The sequence below is a fragment of the Thamnophis elegans genome, chromosome Z, assembly GCF_009769535.1.
Source record: "Thamnophis elegans isolate rThaEle1 chromosome Z, rThaEle1.pri, whole genome shotgun sequence".
Taxonomy (NCBI): domain Eukaryota; kingdom Metazoa; phylum Chordata; class Lepidosauria; order Squamata; family Colubridae; genus Thamnophis; species Thamnophis elegans.
The window spans coordinates 125,263,244-125,283,496 of NC_045558.1; the positions used below are offsets into that span (position 1 = coordinate 125,263,244).

At 41.7% G+C, this 20,253-nt stretch overlaps 1 protein-coding gene across 1 annotated transcript; it reads right to left on the reverse strand.

Annotated features, from left to right (window-relative positions):
* Positions 1 to 6,586: 6,586 nt before the first annotated feature.
* LOC116521653 (vomeronasal type-2 receptor 26-like) lies at positions 6,587 to 13,734 on the reverse strand. Its single transcript, XM_032236313.1, has 4 exons — positions 13,504 to 13,734; positions 9,404 to 9,631; positions 8,062 to 8,188; positions 6,587 to 7,509 (listed from the first exon to the last, which is right to left on the reverse strand). Exons 1-4 carry the CDS (start codon positions 13,732 to 13,734, stop codon positions 6,587 to 6,589), a joined length of 1,509 nt encoding a protein of 502 aa, XP_032092204.1.
* Positions 13,735 to 20,253: the final 6,519 nt, after the last annotated feature.

Consider the following 20,253-nt stretch of genomic DNA (forward strand, 5'->3'; position numbering starts at 1 on the left):
TTCTATATGATACCAGCTGAAGTCTGGAAATGACTCTGAATTTGGGGACCCACTGGTTGCACAATTTGCAATCTTAGCACTGGATAGAGTGTTACACCGCCCCAGATTGATCCAACCTGGAGGTCCTTCAAATAACTGCTGCTAAATGAGCAGATGGCAGTTATGGCTAGGAGATCCTTTGTACAACTTATTTCTGCATTGGTAGGCCCTGATCATAGCTACTCATGCCCAAGTCACCTCCATATTGGACTACTGCAATGCAGTCTACATGGGGCTGCCCTTGAATGTGGAAACTTCACCTGGTACAGAATGCAACAGCACTTGCACTGCTAAAACAGCCCATGCTATACTTCTGCTCTGTGAGCTGCATTGATTACCAGTTCAATTCAAGGTGCTGGTTTTGATCCATAAAGCCCTTCATGAGATGGGGCCAGGCTATTTTATGGACTCCATCTCCCTGATTACATCAGGTCACCTCATCAGATCTGCCAGAGAATACATCCTGTAGGGACTGTCATATAAGGACATGCGCTCAGTGGTTTTCATGCAGTTGAACTTCTCTGTTTGTGTTTCCCTGCTTATGGAACGTTCTTTGCCCTTAAAATTAGATGAGCCATCCTGTTTTATTCCTGAAGGCCCTCAAGAACTGATACTTGTAGCTCTGTTTTTATATTTACCATTCATATGATTTTTATATATTTGAATATCTAATGTTTTTATTTGTGGTTTTAATTTTTTGTTGTGTTTTACTGAGAGCTGCCCTCCATATGGGGTGGGTGGGTTTATAAATTTGATAAACAAACAAATAAATAAATAAAATAAGGGATAAGATGGCAAAGAAAATGATCCTAAAATGGCATAAATATTGCAAGCTGAAGTAACATCACTAATAATGAACCATTATTTTGTTGAAATACCTGGGCAGAAAATATTTCCACAAGTACAGAAGTAATTTGGTTGGCTCAACTTATCACGTTGTATAGCAGAGGATAACAATCAAGAACTGCAGTAGTGCAGTGGTTAGAGTCCAGTACTGCAGGCTACTCTTGTTGATCACTGGCTGCTGAGATGGGTAAAATGAGGACCCAGAGTGTTGGGGGCAATAGGCTGACTCTGTAAATTGCTTAGAGAGGGCTGGAAAGCACTGTGAAGCAGTATATAAGTCTAAGTGCTATTGCTATTATTCTTGTAGTTCCACCTTTGCCCAGGTTCGCCTGGTGCACCAATTGCAGCCCTATCTGGATCCAAACTAGACTGTATTATTTCTCTGTTTCATACAATATATGTGGGTATGTGGGCATATGCTCATAGCTTGCACTCAATCCCAACAAAACCGAGTGGCTGCTGTTTTCCCCTCCCAATAATTGGCCTTGTATTCCAACTCTCAGGCTGGGGGGTGAAATTATACGCCTCTCAGACAGGGTTCGCAATTTGGGAATCCTCCTGGATTCATAGCTGACTTTAGAGCAGCATTTGTCAGCTGTGACCAGGGGGACATTTGCCCAGGTTCACCTGGTGCACCAATTGTGTCCCTACCTGAACCGGGAGGCACTCAGAACAGTCACTCACGCCCTCGTGACCTCAAGAGTGGACTACCGTAACACGCTCTACATGGGGCTGCCCTTGAAGAGTATTTGGAGCCTTCAGATTGTCCAGAGTGCAGCCGCACAAGCGATTGTGGATGCACCTCAGTACACCCATATCACACCTATCCTCCGTGAGCTGCACTGGCTGCCCATTGGTCTTCGGACGCGCTTCAAGCTAGTTGTTACTTTTAAAGCCCTACATGGTATCGGACCTGGGTACTTGAGAGACCGCCTCCTGCCAATTACCTCCCACAGACCGATTAGATCCCACAGACTAGGCCTCCTCCGAATCCCATCTGCCGGCCAATGTCGGCTGGCAACTCCCCGGGGGAGGGCCTTCTCTGTGGCTGCTCCGGCCCTCTGGAAGGATCTCCCCGTTGAGATCCGGACCCTCACCACCCTTCCGGCTTTCCGCAAAGCCATTAAGACCTGGCTGTTCCAGCAGGCCTGGGGCTGCTGAATCTCTCAGCCCCACTCAATGGTATGACTGTTGTGTTTTTAAAATTTGTTTGTCTTTTTATTTTTATTTTGTACCCCCTCCCCTCTTTGATTGTTAGCTGCCCTGAGTCTCTCTGAAATAGGGCGGCATACACATTGAATAAATCCAATCCATTCCAATCCAATACTAATTTATCATGTTTATGTAGTGTATTTTGGAGGAGATGACACTTTGAGAGCTGCATGCAATGAAATTTCATTTTTATGTATGCCGATTAGTGTTCATTTAAAGTGACAATAAAGTTATTCTAAGTCAAGTACCCCTTGCAGGGTAGGGCTGAGGACTATGCTCAGTTCTTGGTGGACAAAGTTGCTCGGTTTCGGTCGGACTTGGACTCCACCGCTGTAGATCCAGCCGAGACACAGGAGGATTACTTGGCAAACCATCTCTGGGTTGAGTTCCAGGATGTTGCCTCTGGGGATGTGGACAAGGCCATTCGAGCTGTAAGTGCCTCCACCTGTATTCTGGACCCGTGTCCCTCCTGGCTGGTTGCCAACAGCAGCGAGGTGACACATGGCTGGATCCAGGCGGTCATGACCGCCTCCCTTCGGGAGGGGCACTTCCCTGCCACACTTAAAACGGTGGTGGTGAGACCCCTCCTGAAGAAACCATCCTTGGATCCAGCCATTTTAAACAACTATCGTCCTGTCTCCAACCTCCCCTTTATTGGGAAGGTTGTGGAGAAGGACATAATTATACATTTTTCTACAAAAGAATCTAGAAATGCGATTGTGCAAAAGTTTCATAATAACAGTCTCCGAGTTGAAGGCCAGGACCTGATTGTCTTCAAAGATATTCCTTTCCAGATGCTGAAGGCAAGAAGGGACTACACTTTTTTAACTAAGGAGCTTAGGAGTCAACAGATTCGATACAGATGGGAGGCCCCTGCCGGCATCACGGTTACATTTGAGAATCAAAGATTTCGTCTTAACTCTGTTTCGGAGGCTCAAGATTTCTATTGCAGGATTCTGAAGGCGGGACTTCCTGACTCGCTTGGAAGAGAGGAGAGACAAGCGGAAGGAGAAGGCAAACGGCAGGCCATGTGGTTGCAAGATGGAGGGGGTAGCCCTTCCTCCCTCGGAGAAGCAGAAAAGCGGAGATCGAGAATTTAGACATTTCAAAATACTCGCCAAAGTTGAGGACTGAATGGGGGTTTGAGACCTCTCTCCGGTAGAAAAAGCGGACTAATTCTTATTAGAAGGGAAAGCTGGGTGAAACTACTTTGACCTAAATTTTAAATTAACGCTAGCATAAATTTGATAGTGGTAAACATCAGACAAGCAAGGGATGAGGGTAAAATATATGTGGAATGATTTACGTCGTTTAAGGCTTATTAGAACAGAAAGCCGGTTGGGATTATCTTAAGATAAGTGTAAAAAGAATGCGGAATGATTTATGTTGTTTAAACTTTGTTAGAAGGGACTATTTTAAAACAGAAGGTTAACTGACTCTTGCTGAAAGTATTATCTGAATATGTGGAATGATCCATGCTATTTAACTTTTATTAGAAGGGAAAGTTGGTTGAAATTGCTTTGAGTTAGATTTTAAACAAATGCTAGTATAAATTTGATAGTGGTAAATATCAGACAAGTAAGGGATGAGGGTAAAATGCATGTGGAATGAACTACGTTATTTAAATCCTATTAGAAGAGAAAGTCGGTTGGAATTATCTTAAGATAGAAATTGATTTTTGTGTAAAGTAATAGTTGATCTACGCTGCTTAATTTTACTAAGGAGGGGAAGCTCGGCTAGATTATTTTGAATTACTGTTTGAAAAGGAGGTTAAGAAAGATCATTTACGCTGTTTAAATTTTACTAGAAGGGAAAGTTTGATTACTCTTCTGTAAAGTCATATTTGAATATGTGGCATGAACCACGTTGCTTAAATCTTGAGGTTTAGGAAGAGGAACGGGAGAGTCTACAGAAGGTTGGGGTAAATAGCAAAGAAGTAAGAGATGAGAATAAAATATAGATAGAATGATTTATACTATTTAAGCATAGATAAAGATGGGGGGCTGAGATCAACACAAAGAGTGGTTTCTTTTTTTTTTCTTTTTTTCTTCTTTTTTCTATTTTCTCTTTTCTTTTCTCTCTTCTCTCTTTTCTCTTTACTTTTCTCCTCTTTTCCCTTTTCTCTTCTTTTTTCTCTTCTTTTTTTTCTGTTTTTCTTTCTTTTGATATATTACTTTTATTTTTTAATCCATATGTATACAAGATATTTTAGACAGAAGGTAGTGCCAGGTGTGGGCCCTGGGAAGTCGGGAGGATTGGGGATGGGGATTTGTGGGGGGGGGTGGGGGGGTGTTAACATAGTCTTAATAAGAACAAGAATGTATTTATATACGGTGGTTTTTTTTTTCTTTTATTTTTTTATTTTTTTATTTTTTCCTTGGTTCATTTTACTTTTATCAGATCAAACAACACTCGAATAAAGGCATACACCAAGGAGGGAGGTAGAGGGAAAGAAGAGGGAGGAGTAAGGAAGGAGTAAGGGGAATGTAAGGAGGGTGTCTGGGGAGTAAGGGGAGAAGAAGGAAGGTTTGAGGGGAAAGGGAAGTAGGAGGGGAGTGTTAGAGGGAGAAAGGAAAGTTGGAGGGGGTAGATGGGGTGTATGGAGGATGGAAGGGTTAGGTGGGGGTTGTGAATGATGAGTTGTGTTTCCTTTTTATTTGTTCGTTTTATTCCCTTTTTCTTTTTTTCTTTTCTTATACTAAATACCCTGTATATAAGTGATTGCAAATGGAATGTGAAAAATGAATAAAACATATTTAAAAAAAGAAAAAAAAAAGAAACCATCCTTGGATCCAGCCATTTTAAACAACTATCATCCTGTCTCCAACCTCCCCTTTATTGGGAAGGTTGTGGAGAAGGTGGTGGCCTTCCAGCTTCAACGGGCCTTAGAGGAAGCTAGTTATCTTGACCCCTTCCAGTCCGGCTTCAGACCTGGTTACAGCACAGAAACCGCTTTGGTCGCATTGACCGATGATCTCTGGAGGGCCAGAGATGGAGGCCATGCGTCCATCCTGGTTCTCCTTGACCTCTCAGCGGCTTTCGATACCATCGACCATGGTATCCTTCTGCGACGACTGCGGGAGGTGGGGGTGGGAGGCACTGTTTTGCAGTGGTTCTCCTCCTACCTCTCGGACAGGTCGCAGTCGGTGTTGGTCGGGGGGCAGAGATTGTCCCTGAGGCCCCTAACATACGGGGTGCCGCAGGGTTCGGTCTTATCCCCCCTACTATTTAACATATACATGAAACCGCTGGGCGAGATCATTCGGAGGCACGGGATAAAATACCACCAATATGCGGACGATACGCAACTGTATCTGTCCGCCCCGTGCCAACTCAATGAAGCCGTGGACGTGATGAACCAGGGTCTTGAGGCCATTAAGAACTGGATGAGCGCTAACAAACTGGTACTCAACCCGGACAAGACCGAGTGGCTGTTGTGTTTCCCTCCCAACAATTTGGCCAATGTTCCAACACTCAGGCTGGGGGTCAAATTTTATACCCCTCAGATAGGGTCCGCAACTTAGGAGTCGTCCTGGATCCACAGCTGACTTTTGACCACCAGTTGTCGGCTGTGACCAGGGGGGCATTTGCCCAGGTTCGCCTGGTCCGTCAGTTGCGGCCCTACCTGAACCGGGAGGCTCTCGCAACAGTCACTCGAGCCCTTGTGATCTCTAGGCTGGAATACTGCAATGGGCTCTACATGGGGTTGCCCTTGAAGTGCATCCAGCGACTGCAGTTAGTCCAGAATGCAGCCGCGTGAGTGATCGTGGGCGCACCGCGGTTCGCCCACGTGACACCCATCCTCCGCGAGCTGCACTGGCTACCTGTCGATCTCCGGGTGCGCTTCAGGGTACTGATGACCACCTTTAAAGCACTCCATGGTAGTGGATCTGGGTACTTGAGAGACCGCCTTCTGCCGATTACCTCCCTCCGACCGATAAGATCGCACAGACTGGGCCTCCTCCGAATCCCATCCGCCAGTCAATGTCGACTGGCGACTACACGGAGGAGAGCCTTTTCTGTTGCAGCTCTGACCCTGTGGAACGACCTCCCCGTCGAGATCCGTACCCTCACCACCATCCAGACCTTCCACACAGCCCTTAAGACCTGGCTCTCCCATCAGGCCTGGGGATAGGTTCCCAATTTACCCGCCCGAGTGTTGACTGTTGAATGCAAGTTGTGTTTTATTATTTTATTCTGTTCACATATTGTTTGTCTTTTGGTATTGCACCCCCTTCCCTGTGATTGTAAGCCACCCTGAGTCCCCTCAGGGAAAAGGGCGGCCTATAAATCCTAATAAAATGCCTAAAAAAAAAATGCCTAAGTAATGCTCCCATAGTAAACCACCCAGACAATGCTATAATGCACTATGGGGCAGTATAAATGTTATTGCTATTAAAAAATGGGAGAAGACAACTATTCTTGAATGAAATTCTTTGGGCGATTACTGTCATGTTCTTTTTATAGCATCATAGAATTCAGCCATCATTTATGTTGCTCTTGAAATCACACCATTCTTTTTCCTAACTAGCTGCTCTCTCGTATTCAGCTCTGGCCTCAGTATGATAATATAGCACTTGGGCAGGAAAATGCAACCTAGTAAACCACCACTTGAGGCCAAGATAGAGAAGACTTCCACAGCCACCATGGATTTCCCCTTGGTGCTCAAGTACGTGGGCACAAAGGACACCCAAACACTGCAGAAGACCAGCATGCTGAAGGTGATGAGCTTGGCTTCATTGAATGAGTCAGGCAACTTCCGGGCAAAGAAGGCCACTGTGAAGCTGATGAGGGCCAGAAGCCACATGTAGCCCAGGAGAAGGTAAAACATGATCTCCGAGCCTTCGTTGCACTGCACTAAGATTTCATCCAGCTGGGAATGCATGTCCAACTCTGGGAAAGGAGGAGAAATGGTCCACCAGGCAGCACAGATGCTTGTTTGAATAAGGGAGCAAAAAACAATGACTGAGACGGACAGCCTTTTCCCCACCCACCACCTCATGCGGTTCCCTGGCTTTGTGGCCATGAAGGCCAGAACCACAGTAATGGTTTTGGCTAACACACAAGACACTGCAATGGAGAAGACCACTCCAAAAACTGCTTGCCGGAGCAGACATGTGACTTTCCCTGGACATCCGAGGAAGAGGAAGGAGCAAAGAAAACACAGCAGGAGAGAGACAAGCAGGGTACAGGTGATATCCCAATTGTTGGCTTTGACGATGGGAGTGTTCTGGTGGAAGATGAATGTCCCCATCACCACAATTGTGATGACAACAAAAGAAACAATAAAGCCAGTCAGGACTTCTCCCAGGGCTTCTTTGTAGGATAAGTAAGTGATAATTTTGGGAATACATTGATGGCGTTTCTCATTTGGATATTGCTCTGCGGGACACCTCTCACATTGGTTGGAATCTGAAAACCATAAATAAAATCTCTAAAAAGTCCACACATTGAATAGAATTAAGTTCTTAAAAATTATTCCATCCTGAAGGTGTTTTGGGAGAGAATAAACCTCTTAAATGTTTTGCTTTAAGAAAATCCACCTGGGGCTGGGGTTTTTTGGTTTTTTTGGCAAAAACAAGCAAAAAATGACTGGTGGTTTTTTTTGCGAAAAAGGAGCATGCATAGCTTTTAGGAGGTTTGTAGAGTGCTCCTGAGGGCTGGGGGGGGGGCGGGAAATGAGCAGAAACCCGCCCATTTTCCACTTGTGTTTGCCCTCTCCAGTCCCCATGAGCATTTTTCAAGCCTCGCAAGCCTTCTGCACATCCATTTTTGTGAAGAGGGGTGGGGTTTCTGGAGGCAAAAAACCCCTGTATTCAATGTATAAGACGCACTCAGATTTTCACCCTCTTTTGGGGGAGGAAATGGTGCGTCTTATGCTCTGAAAAATATGGTATATTCAAGAACCCCAACTTGGTTAGAACAAAATGTACTTTTAAAGAAACATAGATCTTTTTTTCTTACCAGTCATGGTGGAAATGCTTCCCTCTGAACACATGACACAGTCATAGCAGCAAACCTGTTTTCCCTCCTCAATCAATTTCCGGTACCCAGGATGGCAGCTTTCTATACAGGTGGCAGAAGGTGGTGTCTAATGAGAATGGCCAGAGGAAGATAGTAAAATCAATTATAATCAGGTTTTGAATCAGCAGTTATTCTCTTTAAATAAATCCAACCCTGCCCACCACAGTTTCTTGTAATTTCTAATAATACAAAATTAGGAATTCCTAGGACTGATTCGTTGAATTAATCAGAGGAGCAGTTGAAATCTGAAAAGTCTTTGAACTGCTATTGAAAATTTGAAGACAAATCCAAATCTGGACACCTCTTCACATTACATAAAGGAACTTGAGAGGTCCTAAAGAGGATCATGAAAGAGTATGTTTCTCATGAGATCACCTTAATGAGATGTTTTAAATTTGAATAGTAATAAGAAAATCCAAAATAAATTTGTGATTATGGGAAAGAGTGTTGAAACTGCTGAGCTGACAGCCAAAATATTCCTGTTTAGCATTTGGTATCCTTTTCCAATTATTCCTGTGTTATGTTGCCACTCAAGGGTGGTATCCCAATTTTCATTGATTCAGCTGATTCAAACTACAGAGTACTCATCAGTGGGAAAGTCTGTCTATCTGTCGGTCTGTCTGTTTATCTATCTATCAATCATCTATCTATCTATCAACTCCATCCGTCCATCCATCCATCCATCCATCCATCCATCCATCCATCCATCCATCCATCCATCCATCCATCCATCCATCCATCTATCTATCTATCTATCTATCTATCTATCTATCTATCTATCTATCTATCTATCTATCTATCTTCTTGTTAGATTGGGTAATGGATAGGGACACACAGGGTTAATGGTAACAACAGCTCTTTATTAAGTACAACAAGTGAGAACAATCCAGCGAAGGTTGAGTCTGACAACAGCCCTTTTACAGTGAGCTGTCAGACCCTTCACCCAATAGAATTAAGTGTTATTTTTCATATTTTTTTTAAAGGAGAAAAGTAAATCATCCATTCAGTGTTACCTTGCAAAAGATGAATCTTCCACTTCACTAGCTCTCAAGAAGCCCCTGAACTCAAAGGGTCCAAAACCCCAGTGATCAGAGCTCCCTTTCCCTACAATCTGAAAGTGTAATGTAAATTTGAGAACGTCTTCATTTTTCCACAATACAAGAGTGTTCTAACAACATTAAGAAGATATCAAATGATCTTGGAACTACTCTAAGATTACTGGTTTAAAATTCTAGAAATTTGAGAAAATATCCCCATGTTTTATTTGGTTTGTTTAACTCACCTGCTTAAATTTGGGGTTCCATACAATAACAGATGTATTTATGGTGAAGTCTTCCTTTTGAGAACTCTGAGGTTCAATACGTCCAACTTGGACCTTCTGAAAGGATCGATTGGGGAAAGTAATCAAGTTGATGATATCGTATGCTGCTGCCAGGTTTCCATTCTCATTGAAAGCTATTTCTTCCCCAACACTATTGTTGAAATGGAGGTTTTTCAAAAATAAATGAAGCTAAAAGATAAGAGAGAGAAGTGAGAAATTGGTGTCAATAGCAGGCAATACAATATGGGATTTATCAAAATGTGCTCAACCAGTTTTTAATGAATAATCAAAATTTGAGTTGATAGTATTTTTTATGTTCCAAAGGCATAATTCTGTTTTGCAGGACTATATTCATATTTTTATGTTTAAGTATTACTAATAGATATTTTTGTATATATATATTGCTTATTTGTACTTCATGAAGGATTAAAAACAATTGCTAAGAAATATTACAGAATAATAGAATAAAAGAGTTGGAAGCGAACTTAGATATTTTCTACTCTTCTTGTCCAACCTTGTACCATTTCAGAAAAATAGTTATCCAATCTCTTCTTAAAAACCTCCAGTGTTAGTGCACCCACCACCTCTGGAAGCAAGTCATTTGACTGATTAATTGTTCTAACTATCAAGAAATTTTTCCTTAGTTCTAGGTTGGTTTTCTATTTGATTGTTTTCCATCCATTGCTTCTTGTCCTGCCTTCAAGTTCTTTGGAGTATATCTTGACTCCCTCTTCTTTGTGCCAAGCCCATTATATATAATGGATATCACAAGAAAACATATTTATTGGTTCTATTCCAGAAAAAATGATTAAGAAGTTCAATTATAACCTTGATATATTAAATCAACTTTTCTTCGGACATGGGGCAGAAAATGCCTACACCAAACATATCTCAGAGAAAGACAAGTTTTGTCATTCTATCCTACCCTTGCCTTTCATTTCATCAATTATTATTATTATTTTGCAAAATTCTTCCTTTTGTCTACTTTGGTGAATTTTTCTTCTGCTATTTAACTTCAAAATGTTGCAAAATTGTACTCTTTTATTGGATTTGAGAGTTTTTTGGGATTGAAGATTGGAGATGGAGAACGCCTCTGGGAAAAGATTACTTCCCTATATCTAACATAATATCTGTAAATAAAAATCTAAATTTCCACAAGGAATAAGCATTTTCAGAGATTACCATGAAACCTCTATACAACTAAAATTGCAAATTTGATAGACAAAAAGAACAAATATAAAAAGTGGAAAGCGGGGTACCCAATTAAGGCAGAATATCAACAAATAACCCAAGGCTGCAAAGATGAAATCAGGAAAGCTGAGGCTGAAAATCTTGTGACCCAAAACCCTTCTTTTAACATATAAAAACAAGAAAAAAGTCAAGAAAACAATTGGTCCACCAGTGGGAGAAAATGGCAAGAAGATGATGAGCATCAGAGAGAACGAAGAATTGCTTAATTCATTGTTTGCATCTGGCTTTACACAAAAGGAGCAAACAATTCAACCTATCAAAAACAGAACTATTTAAAACATACCAGGAACACAACTTAAAATAGAGAAGAAAATGGTAAGAGAGCACCTGTCCACCCTAGATGAATTCAAATCATGAGAACCAGATGGATTAAATCCCAAGATTCTGAAGGAACTGGCAGACATGATCTCACTGAACTATATCTTTCGAAGGTCCTGGAGTACTGGGGAACTACCAGAGAACTGGAAAATAGCTGATGTAGTTCCCATCTTCAGAAAAGGGGTGAAAGATAAATCCAGCAAAGCATAGACCTATCAGCCTGACCTCAATACCTGGAAAGATTCTGGAAAAGATAATAAAGGAATGAATCTGCAAACAAGCATTTTATATAGATATTGAATTTTTATGTTTTAAATTGTTAAAAAAATAAAAATATGTACAAAAAAATAAATCAAACAGCCCAAAGCATGTATTTCAGTAGAGAGAAAAATAGTGAAGATGGGTTCCAGCATGAGCCTGGAAGCTCGGATGAGTAAATCTCTTGTGCCATTGACCGACCCAGATTCAATCTCTCATCATTATCCTGGGACTTGTATATTTGTCTTCATTCAGAAAAGTATACATAAGAGCCGAGGTGGCACGGTGGTTAAATGCAGCACTGCAGGCTACTTCAGCTGACTGCTAGATCAGCAGTTCAGCGGTTCAAATCTCACCGGCTCAGGGTTGACTCAGCCTTCCATCCTTCCGAGGTGGGTAAAATGAGGACCCGGATTGTTGTTGGGGGCAATATGCTGACTCTGTAAACTGCTTAGAGAGGGCTGAAAGCCCTATGAAGCGGTATATAAGTCTACTGCTATTGCTATTGCTATTGCTATACTTAATTAATTTTGTAAACATTAAAATAACTATATTATTATGGCTACGTTCCCATTGAAAGGCAACATAACTCACCTGCCAAGGTTGGACTTTCAGAAAATTCCACTTCTCTTCATTGCCTCTTGTCTTCTGCTTGGCTCTGGATGAATATATAGCATGGAGACCATGTGCTACAGCATACACAGCATTGTAAATACTGTAGCTCTGGCCAGACATCTCCATTTCAAAGACAGTTCCAGGGAGACTCCCCAAATCCTCTTTCCCAGTGCATTTTCTTTGGCCTGGTGCAAGTATACTTCTTATTGGAAATGAACAGATAAATGCGACACTCCAGAACATAGGCAGCAAAGGGACTTTAGAGTGATATGGATTTAGGTTCTCCAGGTACTCTTGAAAGCCTGGAACCCTATTTGTGTGTAGGGCAAAAGACAAGCTGCCATTGAAGGACAATGTGGTGAATTTCTTTGACTCAAAGACAGATGTGACATCCCAGAGAGCACTTATGATCCAAACCCGCTCTATTGGGCACCTGCTACCAATTTCATAGGCTTCAAGAGTTATTCGTATACCTTCCATAGATTCCATGTCCCCATAAACAAGTTTTACATTGGTTTTACTATACCACAGGAGACATCTTATGTGATTTAGATTACCCTTCCATAAAACACTGGGGTTATAAGAGTTCACTCTTGGAACAAATTGAATTAAAGAAATGCAAATGTCACTCTGAATGAATTTTGGTCTCAGAATTCTGAGAAATCTCTCTCCAATGGGATCTTCTGGAATGAGAAGATCAATCCAATTCCATCCAAAATATTTCAAGAGCTGAATAATCCCAGCATACTGGAGGTTTTCATTTGGAGTCATCCAAAAGAAAGAAGGAAACTGCTGTTTATCACTCAATGCCAGGTCAAAAGTGCCAAAACTGAGCTGCAGAGTGGGAATAATAATGATGTGATTTTAGACTAGTTACTGTTTTTGCAGATATGTCAACAAGAAGGAAGGAAGTACATTTCTTTTGCACCTTATTTCAATCAAAAATCCTGATGTTAAATGTTAAATCTGGGGGTCAACAAGTCTTTCCTTAAAGCTTTTGCTATAAGTCCTTCATTAGTTTTCCATTCATCACTTTTTAGACCAAGTATTCTTAGTTTTTGATTGTGCTAAGCAAAAATAGAAGGAATGGGTAAAAAAAGAGGAGGCTTATTCTTTAAGAATTGGACAGTATTAATTTCCCATCTTGATACTCAAATAACTTTTTTTCTGTAAATTATGAGGGCAACGTATCTATTACTTTACTGATCAATATATTTAAAATTGTTAAGGCATAAAGAACAAGAGAAGAAAATCAAATAACAAGAGGCATGCCCAGAAGATGGAAAGACAATATCAGACACATTGCTACCACATCAGTTAATAATAGCTAACGTTGAAACTGAGAAGGAGGAGGAGGAGGAGGAGGAGGATGAGGAGGAGGAGGAGGAGAAGGAGAAGGAGAAGGAGAAGGAGAAGGAGAAGGAGAAGGAGAAGAATCAAGATAGCAAGAAGGACTGTTAAACAATTTCTTACATACCAAATGAAATGTTGCACTTATTAAGAATTACTCCTGTTGCAATAGTAATAGATGCATTGCATTTCTCTGACAAAATAAACAAATAAAAACTACCACGTTTTCCTCTTCCTACTTGAGCATTTATGTGAGCCCAGATCCTTACCTGTGGAATTTTGTAGGCATTTAAGATGTTGGCTATCTGGATGGTGTTCTGGGAAGGAAGATCACCAATGACAGCCATAATGTTTTGGTCCTTTCCCTTTCTGTAATTGAAGGGACACCAGCTTTCAAGAAAGAAGAGATCCAAAAGGTTCTGAGAGGCTTTCATTGCCTGAAAACCATTATCATGTATCTTGGAGACCAAAGTGATGTTGGGTAACAGGTCCTCATTCATGTTGATCTCCTGAATGGCAAAACTGAAGGCTAGGACATGCTGTAAGTTCTTAGGCAATGGCCTGCAAGAAGAATTTCATTTATTTCTACAATATTAATGTTTTTCTTCACCCATAAAATGATGTATTTGTCTGCTTGAATGAGTCCTCAGCTTACAGCAGACCATACAAAGTTACAATGGCACTGAAGAAAGTGATTTATGACCATTTCTCACACTTAGAACCATTACAGCATCCCCTTGGTCATCTGAGTTATATTTGGATGCATAGCAACTGATTCACATTTATGGCAGTTGCAGTGTTCTGGGATCACATTATCACATTTTGGGACCTTCTGACAAGCAAAGTTAATGGGGACGCCAGATTCACCTCACAAAAATTACTAATTTGAGAACTGTAGTGATTCACTTAACAAATGTGGCAGGAAAAGTAATGGGGACAAAAGCTTTGATTCCTAAAATTCAGAAGTTAAGACATTCCAGAAGTGAGGAAGGCATGGAGTGAGGAACTGAATTGGAGGGTCTGAATCTCACTTGAGGATCTGACAGCATTTGTGTATCACATTTTGAGAAGTTTAAAACAGAAGTTTAATGCAATTGCAAGGATTGTTTCATGTATGTAGGGCAACAATGCAACTGGGGGGCAGAAGCTGATGGATTGTGCCATCTATTAATGACAATCCAAATACTTAAGATATACTTGCCAAACTGGTAGGGACAGCTTGCTCATCTCCATTTCTAAGCCAAAGAATCCGAAGACGTCTCTGTGGTCATGTGGCCAGCATGACTAAACGTCGAAGGTGCACAAAACGCTGTTACCTTCCTACCAAAGATAGTTCCTATTTTTATACTAGCACTTTTAGATGCTTTCAAACTTGTAGGCTGGCAGAAGCTGGGACAAATAATGGGAGCTCACTCCGCTACACAGTATTAGGGATTTGAACCGCTGAACTGCTGAACTTTCTGATTGATAAGTGATAGAGTCTTAGTCACTGAGCCTCTGTGTCCCTTATATCTTAAATACAATCCCCTAAAAAAAACCCAACCCTTGAAGGGCACATCATTTTCTTTCAAAGGAGTACTTGCCATCCTCTCAAAGATCCTTCTGGAAATTCCATAAAGTGCAGTAAAGGCAATTCAGAATATATAGTAGACACAAATTCTCCAATGACTACATCACTGAAGTGAGCAGGGAAACTAAGCCGAAAACGTAGTTTCTTACTGCAAATGGGGTTCAAGGTCTTGTTGAAAGAAGCTTGGAGGAGAAAAAAAGAGAATAGAAACCCATGGCAAATTATGTGAGTCACTTTGAATGCCAAAGTAATTTGGCTCCATTCATAAGAATGCAGCCACATCTTTTTCACCACACTTTGCCTGGGACAATGAAATAGACTCTCTATTGTTTTTATGCATATCTGAAGTTGTAGATTACAATAATTATCATCTGAGTGATTCATAATGCCACTTACTGAGCCTCTTGGAGTTGTTGCTAATGGTAAACTTAAACTGCACTGTCTCCCTAGGCTCTGTGCATGCCCAAAAAACAAGTTTATTTACTTTAGGTAGGTAGGCAATTCCCTTTCCCAAAGCTATTCAAATATTTTTCCAATTGGAGAAATTATGTGACCCATCTCTTGACAGCTCCTCATCAGGAGAGAAAGAACTGATCTTGGGATCATAACATATTTTGAGTCTTGCTTTCTCAATCCAAGGAAAGCAATGCTGATTAAAAGAACAAGAGATTGATTTTTCATCTCACAATCTCCTAATTCAGTTAAATGTATATCTTTTCTGCCCCCCCACTTTGCTGACATTTTTTAAGACATAGTACATGTTGTACCAGTGTCCCCTCCATAACTATAATCACATGCCTTCATGATTAAGATCCAGTCACTTCTCTTATGATTAAACATTTGAGTGTTTGGTAATGGACTACCATATTTTTCGGAGTATAAGTCACACCGGAATATAAGGCTTTGAAGAGGCAAATAAAAAAAATATTTTGCACTCTGAAAACCTCCCAAAAACCGCCCACATGTTGTAAAAACTGGCCCATTTTTTAAAAAAAATAAGGACATGGATAGCCCTTAAGAGTCTTGTAGAGTGCTTCTGGCTGAGCAAAATGAGCAAAAATTGGCCAATTTTTCATAAGAAAGGCCTGTTCTTTGTCAAAAAAAGGGCACAGATAGCCTTTAGGAAGCTTATAGAGTGCTCCTAGGGCTGTGGGGGGGGGGGGGCAAAATTGAGCAAAAAACTGCCTGTTTTTCCGGGAGCTCTTTGAAAGCCTTCTACAGGCTCTGCATGGGCATTTTGGTGAAGGGGTGGAGTTTTGAGAGGCAAAAATGCTGTATTCAGTTTATATGATACCCCTAGATTTTCAGCCTCTTTTTTGAGGAAAAAAGGTGTGTCTTATACTCTAAAAATATGGTATATGACTTCATGCCTTCCTCCTACATTTGATGTATTACAGCTTGCCTATCGGAAGAACCGCTCTATAGATGATGCACTTTTTTTATTGAAAATTTTGAAAAAAAACTTTTACAAATATTTACATCCCTTCCCCCTCCCCTCCCCCCCAACCTCCCCCCCCCCCGCAACTTCCCAGAACCAATACAGGGTATAAATCTTTAACAAAGATATTCTAAGATAAACTTTAAAAAAAGTTAGTATCGTATTTCATTTGAGCTTTAACTCCTCTTTGCTAGCCTAGCTCTAAACAGATTATATCATTCCTTGTTTCTTCAGTCATACACTATCTGGAATTTCTTAGTCCCATATTTATTTTGAGTATAGTCAATCCATCTTCTCCACTCCAGTTTGTATCTCTCATTTGAATGGTCCTTGAGATATGCTGATATTTTAGCCATCTCTGCTAGGTTTGTTACTTTTAACGTCCATTCTTGAATAGTAGGCAAATCTTCCTTCTTCCAGTATTGCGCCACCAACAGTCTTGCTGCGGTTATTAAATGCAAAATCAGGTTAGTCTCTATAACTGTACAATCAGTAATTATACCTAACAAGAATAACAGGAGTAAACTTTATCCTTTTTTTAAGAACATTTTGCATAATCCACCATATTTTTATCCAAAATGCTTTTACCTTTTTACAAGTCCACCATATATGATAGTATGTAGCATCGAGACAATCACATCTCCAGCATTTAGGTTGTAAATTCGGATACATAGAGGCCAGTTTTTTAGGATCTAAATGCCATCTATAAAACATCTTATAAAAGTTTTCTCTCAAATTTTGGGCTTGTGTAAATTTTACATTTCTTACCCAAATCTTTTCCCTTGTATCCAACATTATTGGTTCTTCAAAATTTTGTGCCCACTTTATCATACAGTCTTTAACTAATTCTGTTTCTGAATCCATTTCTATTAATGCATTATATAGTCTCTTTATATGCATTGGACTTTGATCCCTAATTTGTTTTAGTAAATTATCCTCGTTTTGCGTAAAACCGATTTTTTTATCTTTTTGCCATCTGGCCTGTAACTGCCCATACTGAAACCATGTTTGAATTGCCTTCTCCTCTTTTAGTACATTCAAGGGTTTTAATTGTAATACACCTCTTTCTAAGGTGAGAAGCTGTCTGTATGTAATTACATCCTGTTTTTGTACTATATTTATGTTTTCTATTGTGTGTCTAGGAATTGCCCACATGGGTTTCTTATCATTTAGTTTGTATTGATATTTTTTCCAGACCCGCAGTAGAGCATTCCTTAAAATATGACTTTTAAAATTCTTATCTACCTTTTTGTCATATAGCAGGTAACCATGCCAACCATATACCAAATCATGCCCTTCGATATTAAGTATTCTATCATCTGTTAAGTTAATCCAGTCACTAATTACCGATAAAACTACTGCTTCATAATATAGTTTTAAATTTGGTAATTTCAAACCTCCTCTCTCACACACATCTTGCATAATTTTTAGTTTTATTCTCGGCTTCTTCCCTGCCCATACAAATTATTAATGCCCTTCTGCCATTCTAGCAAATTTGCATCTTTTTAAAGGATTGGTATTATTTGAAAAAGCAATAAAAATTAGGTAGAACATTCATTTTCACTGCTGCTATTCTTCCCAACAAAGATAATTTGTAATTTTTCCCAATTTTTCATCTCTGCCTGTATGCTGCGCCATGGTGGCTCGTAATTATACTTATATAGTTTTCCATTTGAGGTTGAGATATAGACTCCTAGATATTTAACCTTTTTAACTATTTCACATCCTGTCATTCCTTCTAATTCTTCCCTTTGTTTAGTGTTCATATTTTTAATTAGCATCTTTGTTTTCCCTAAATTTATTTTAAATCCGGACACTTGGCCGTATTGATTAATCATATTCATTAAAACCTTACTAGATTCCTGTGGTTGGGTTAATGTTATAACCAAATCATCCGCAAAAGCACGTATTCTATATTCTTGATGCCTCATCTTGATTCCCTGTAAATCATCTGATCCCCATATTTTATTCAAAAATAATTCCAGAGTTATGATAAACAGCACATTTTTTTACATCCTTTAATACTTGCGCAATTATTCTGGTATGAGGAGTGCATGTGGTATGTATGTATTTAATTGAATGAGCCCACACTTTTTAACTTTGTAATTTGTTTAATTCCTTTTTATACTATATTGCTGTATTTTATGTGTTTTAATTACTACGTGGGGACTGCCTGAGTGAACAAATGAGTGTGTTTGATTCGGAGGGCCTGTCGAGGAATGCGGGAGCCATAGGGTTGGTTGAGGGAACCACGGACACGGGAGTGGGCCGGAGCATTACGGTCGTAACAGGGAGGGGCAGATATGGCAGGGACTTTAGGGCTGGCCATTACCGGGGAAGGAGGGCTCGCTACGTCACAGAGATCCCTCCTTCTGGCCCTATGAGTCCCACTCCAAGGCCAGATGGCGTGAGTAATCAGGACCCCGGTCTCAGGCTGTTGTCGCTAAATGCCAGGTCTGTAGTTTACAAGGCTCCCCTCATCCGGGACTTAATTTTAGACGAGAGGGCAGACCTGGCATGTATTACTGAAACCTGGCTGGGCCCGGAGGGAGGAGTCCCCCCTCGTAGAGATGTGCCCAGAAGATTTTCAGGTGCTCCATCAGCCGAGAGCCCAGGGAAGGGGTGGAGGTGTGGCTATTGTTATCCAAGAGTCTCTAGTACCTCGTAGGATCCCTGCTCCGGAGCTTGTCGGGTGTGAGTCCCTGCTGGTGAAGTTGGACCTCAAGGGTCAAGTGGGCTTGCTGTTAATGTACCTGCCTCCCAACAGCGTTGCAGCAGCCCTCCCCTCGCTCCTCGAGTTGGTAGCCGAGCTGGCAATTGAGTTCCCCAGGCTTATGGTTCTGGGGGATTTCAATTTGCCTTCGCTCGGTGAACACTCTGATGGAGCGCAGGAGTTCCTGGCTTCTATGACAGCCATGGGCTTGACCCAGGTAATTCGGGGCCCAACCCACTCAGCGGGTCACATGCTCGACCTCGTATTTCTCTCGGAGCAGTGGACTTGTGATCTTGGTCTGAGGGGTAGTGAGATCATACCCCTGTCGTGGTCAGACCACTGCCTACTGAGGCTTGACTTTCGGAGACCAAACCTCCACTGTAGGGAGGAGGAACCGACCAGGTGGTTCCGCCCCAGGCGACTTATGGACCCCTTGAGGTTCCAGACGGAGCTTGGGTTATTCCTGATACTCTCGCCCACAGTCCGGTGGAGACTCTGGTTGCTGCCTGGAACTCGGCAGCATCGGAGTCTCTTGACCAGATTGCGCCACTACGGCCGCTCCGAGGCAGTGGATCCAGGAGGCCTCCTTGGTTTACCGAGGAACTCCGGGAGAGGAAGCACCGGAAGAAACGCCTAGAGCACCTATGGAGGTCCAACAAATCCAAATCGAGCTGAGCACTTCTAACATCGTGCATCAAGGAATACATCAGGGCAATTAGGACGTCGAAAAGAGCTTATATTGCCACCTTGATCGCCTCCACTGAGTCGCGCCCAGCCGCCCTGTTTAGGATAACCCGTTCCCTCCTAAACAGGAGGGACACGGGGATCCCCTGCAGGGTAGGGCTGAGGACTATGTCCAGTTCTTAGCAGACAAAGTTGCTCGGTTTCGGTCGGAGTTGGACTCCGATTCTGCAGATCCAGCCGAGGCACAAGGGGATAATCTGGTAGACCACCCCTGGGTTGAGTTTCAGGATGTTGCCCCTGGGGACGTGGACAAGGCCATGAGAGCTGTGAGTGCCTCCACATGTGTACTGGACCCGTGCCCCTCCTGGCTGGTTGCTAACAGCAGGGAGGTGACACGGGGCTGGATCCAGGCGGTTGTTACCGCCTCCCTTCGGGAGGGGGTCTTTCCCCCTGCACTTAAAGCGGTGGTGGTGAGACCCCTCCTGAAGAAACCATCCTTGGATCCAGCCGTTCTTAACAATTATCGTCCAGTCTCCAACCTCCCCTTTGTGGGGAAGGTTGTTGAGAAGGTGGTGGCCTTTCAGCTCCAGTGGTCCTTGGAGGAAGCTAGCTAT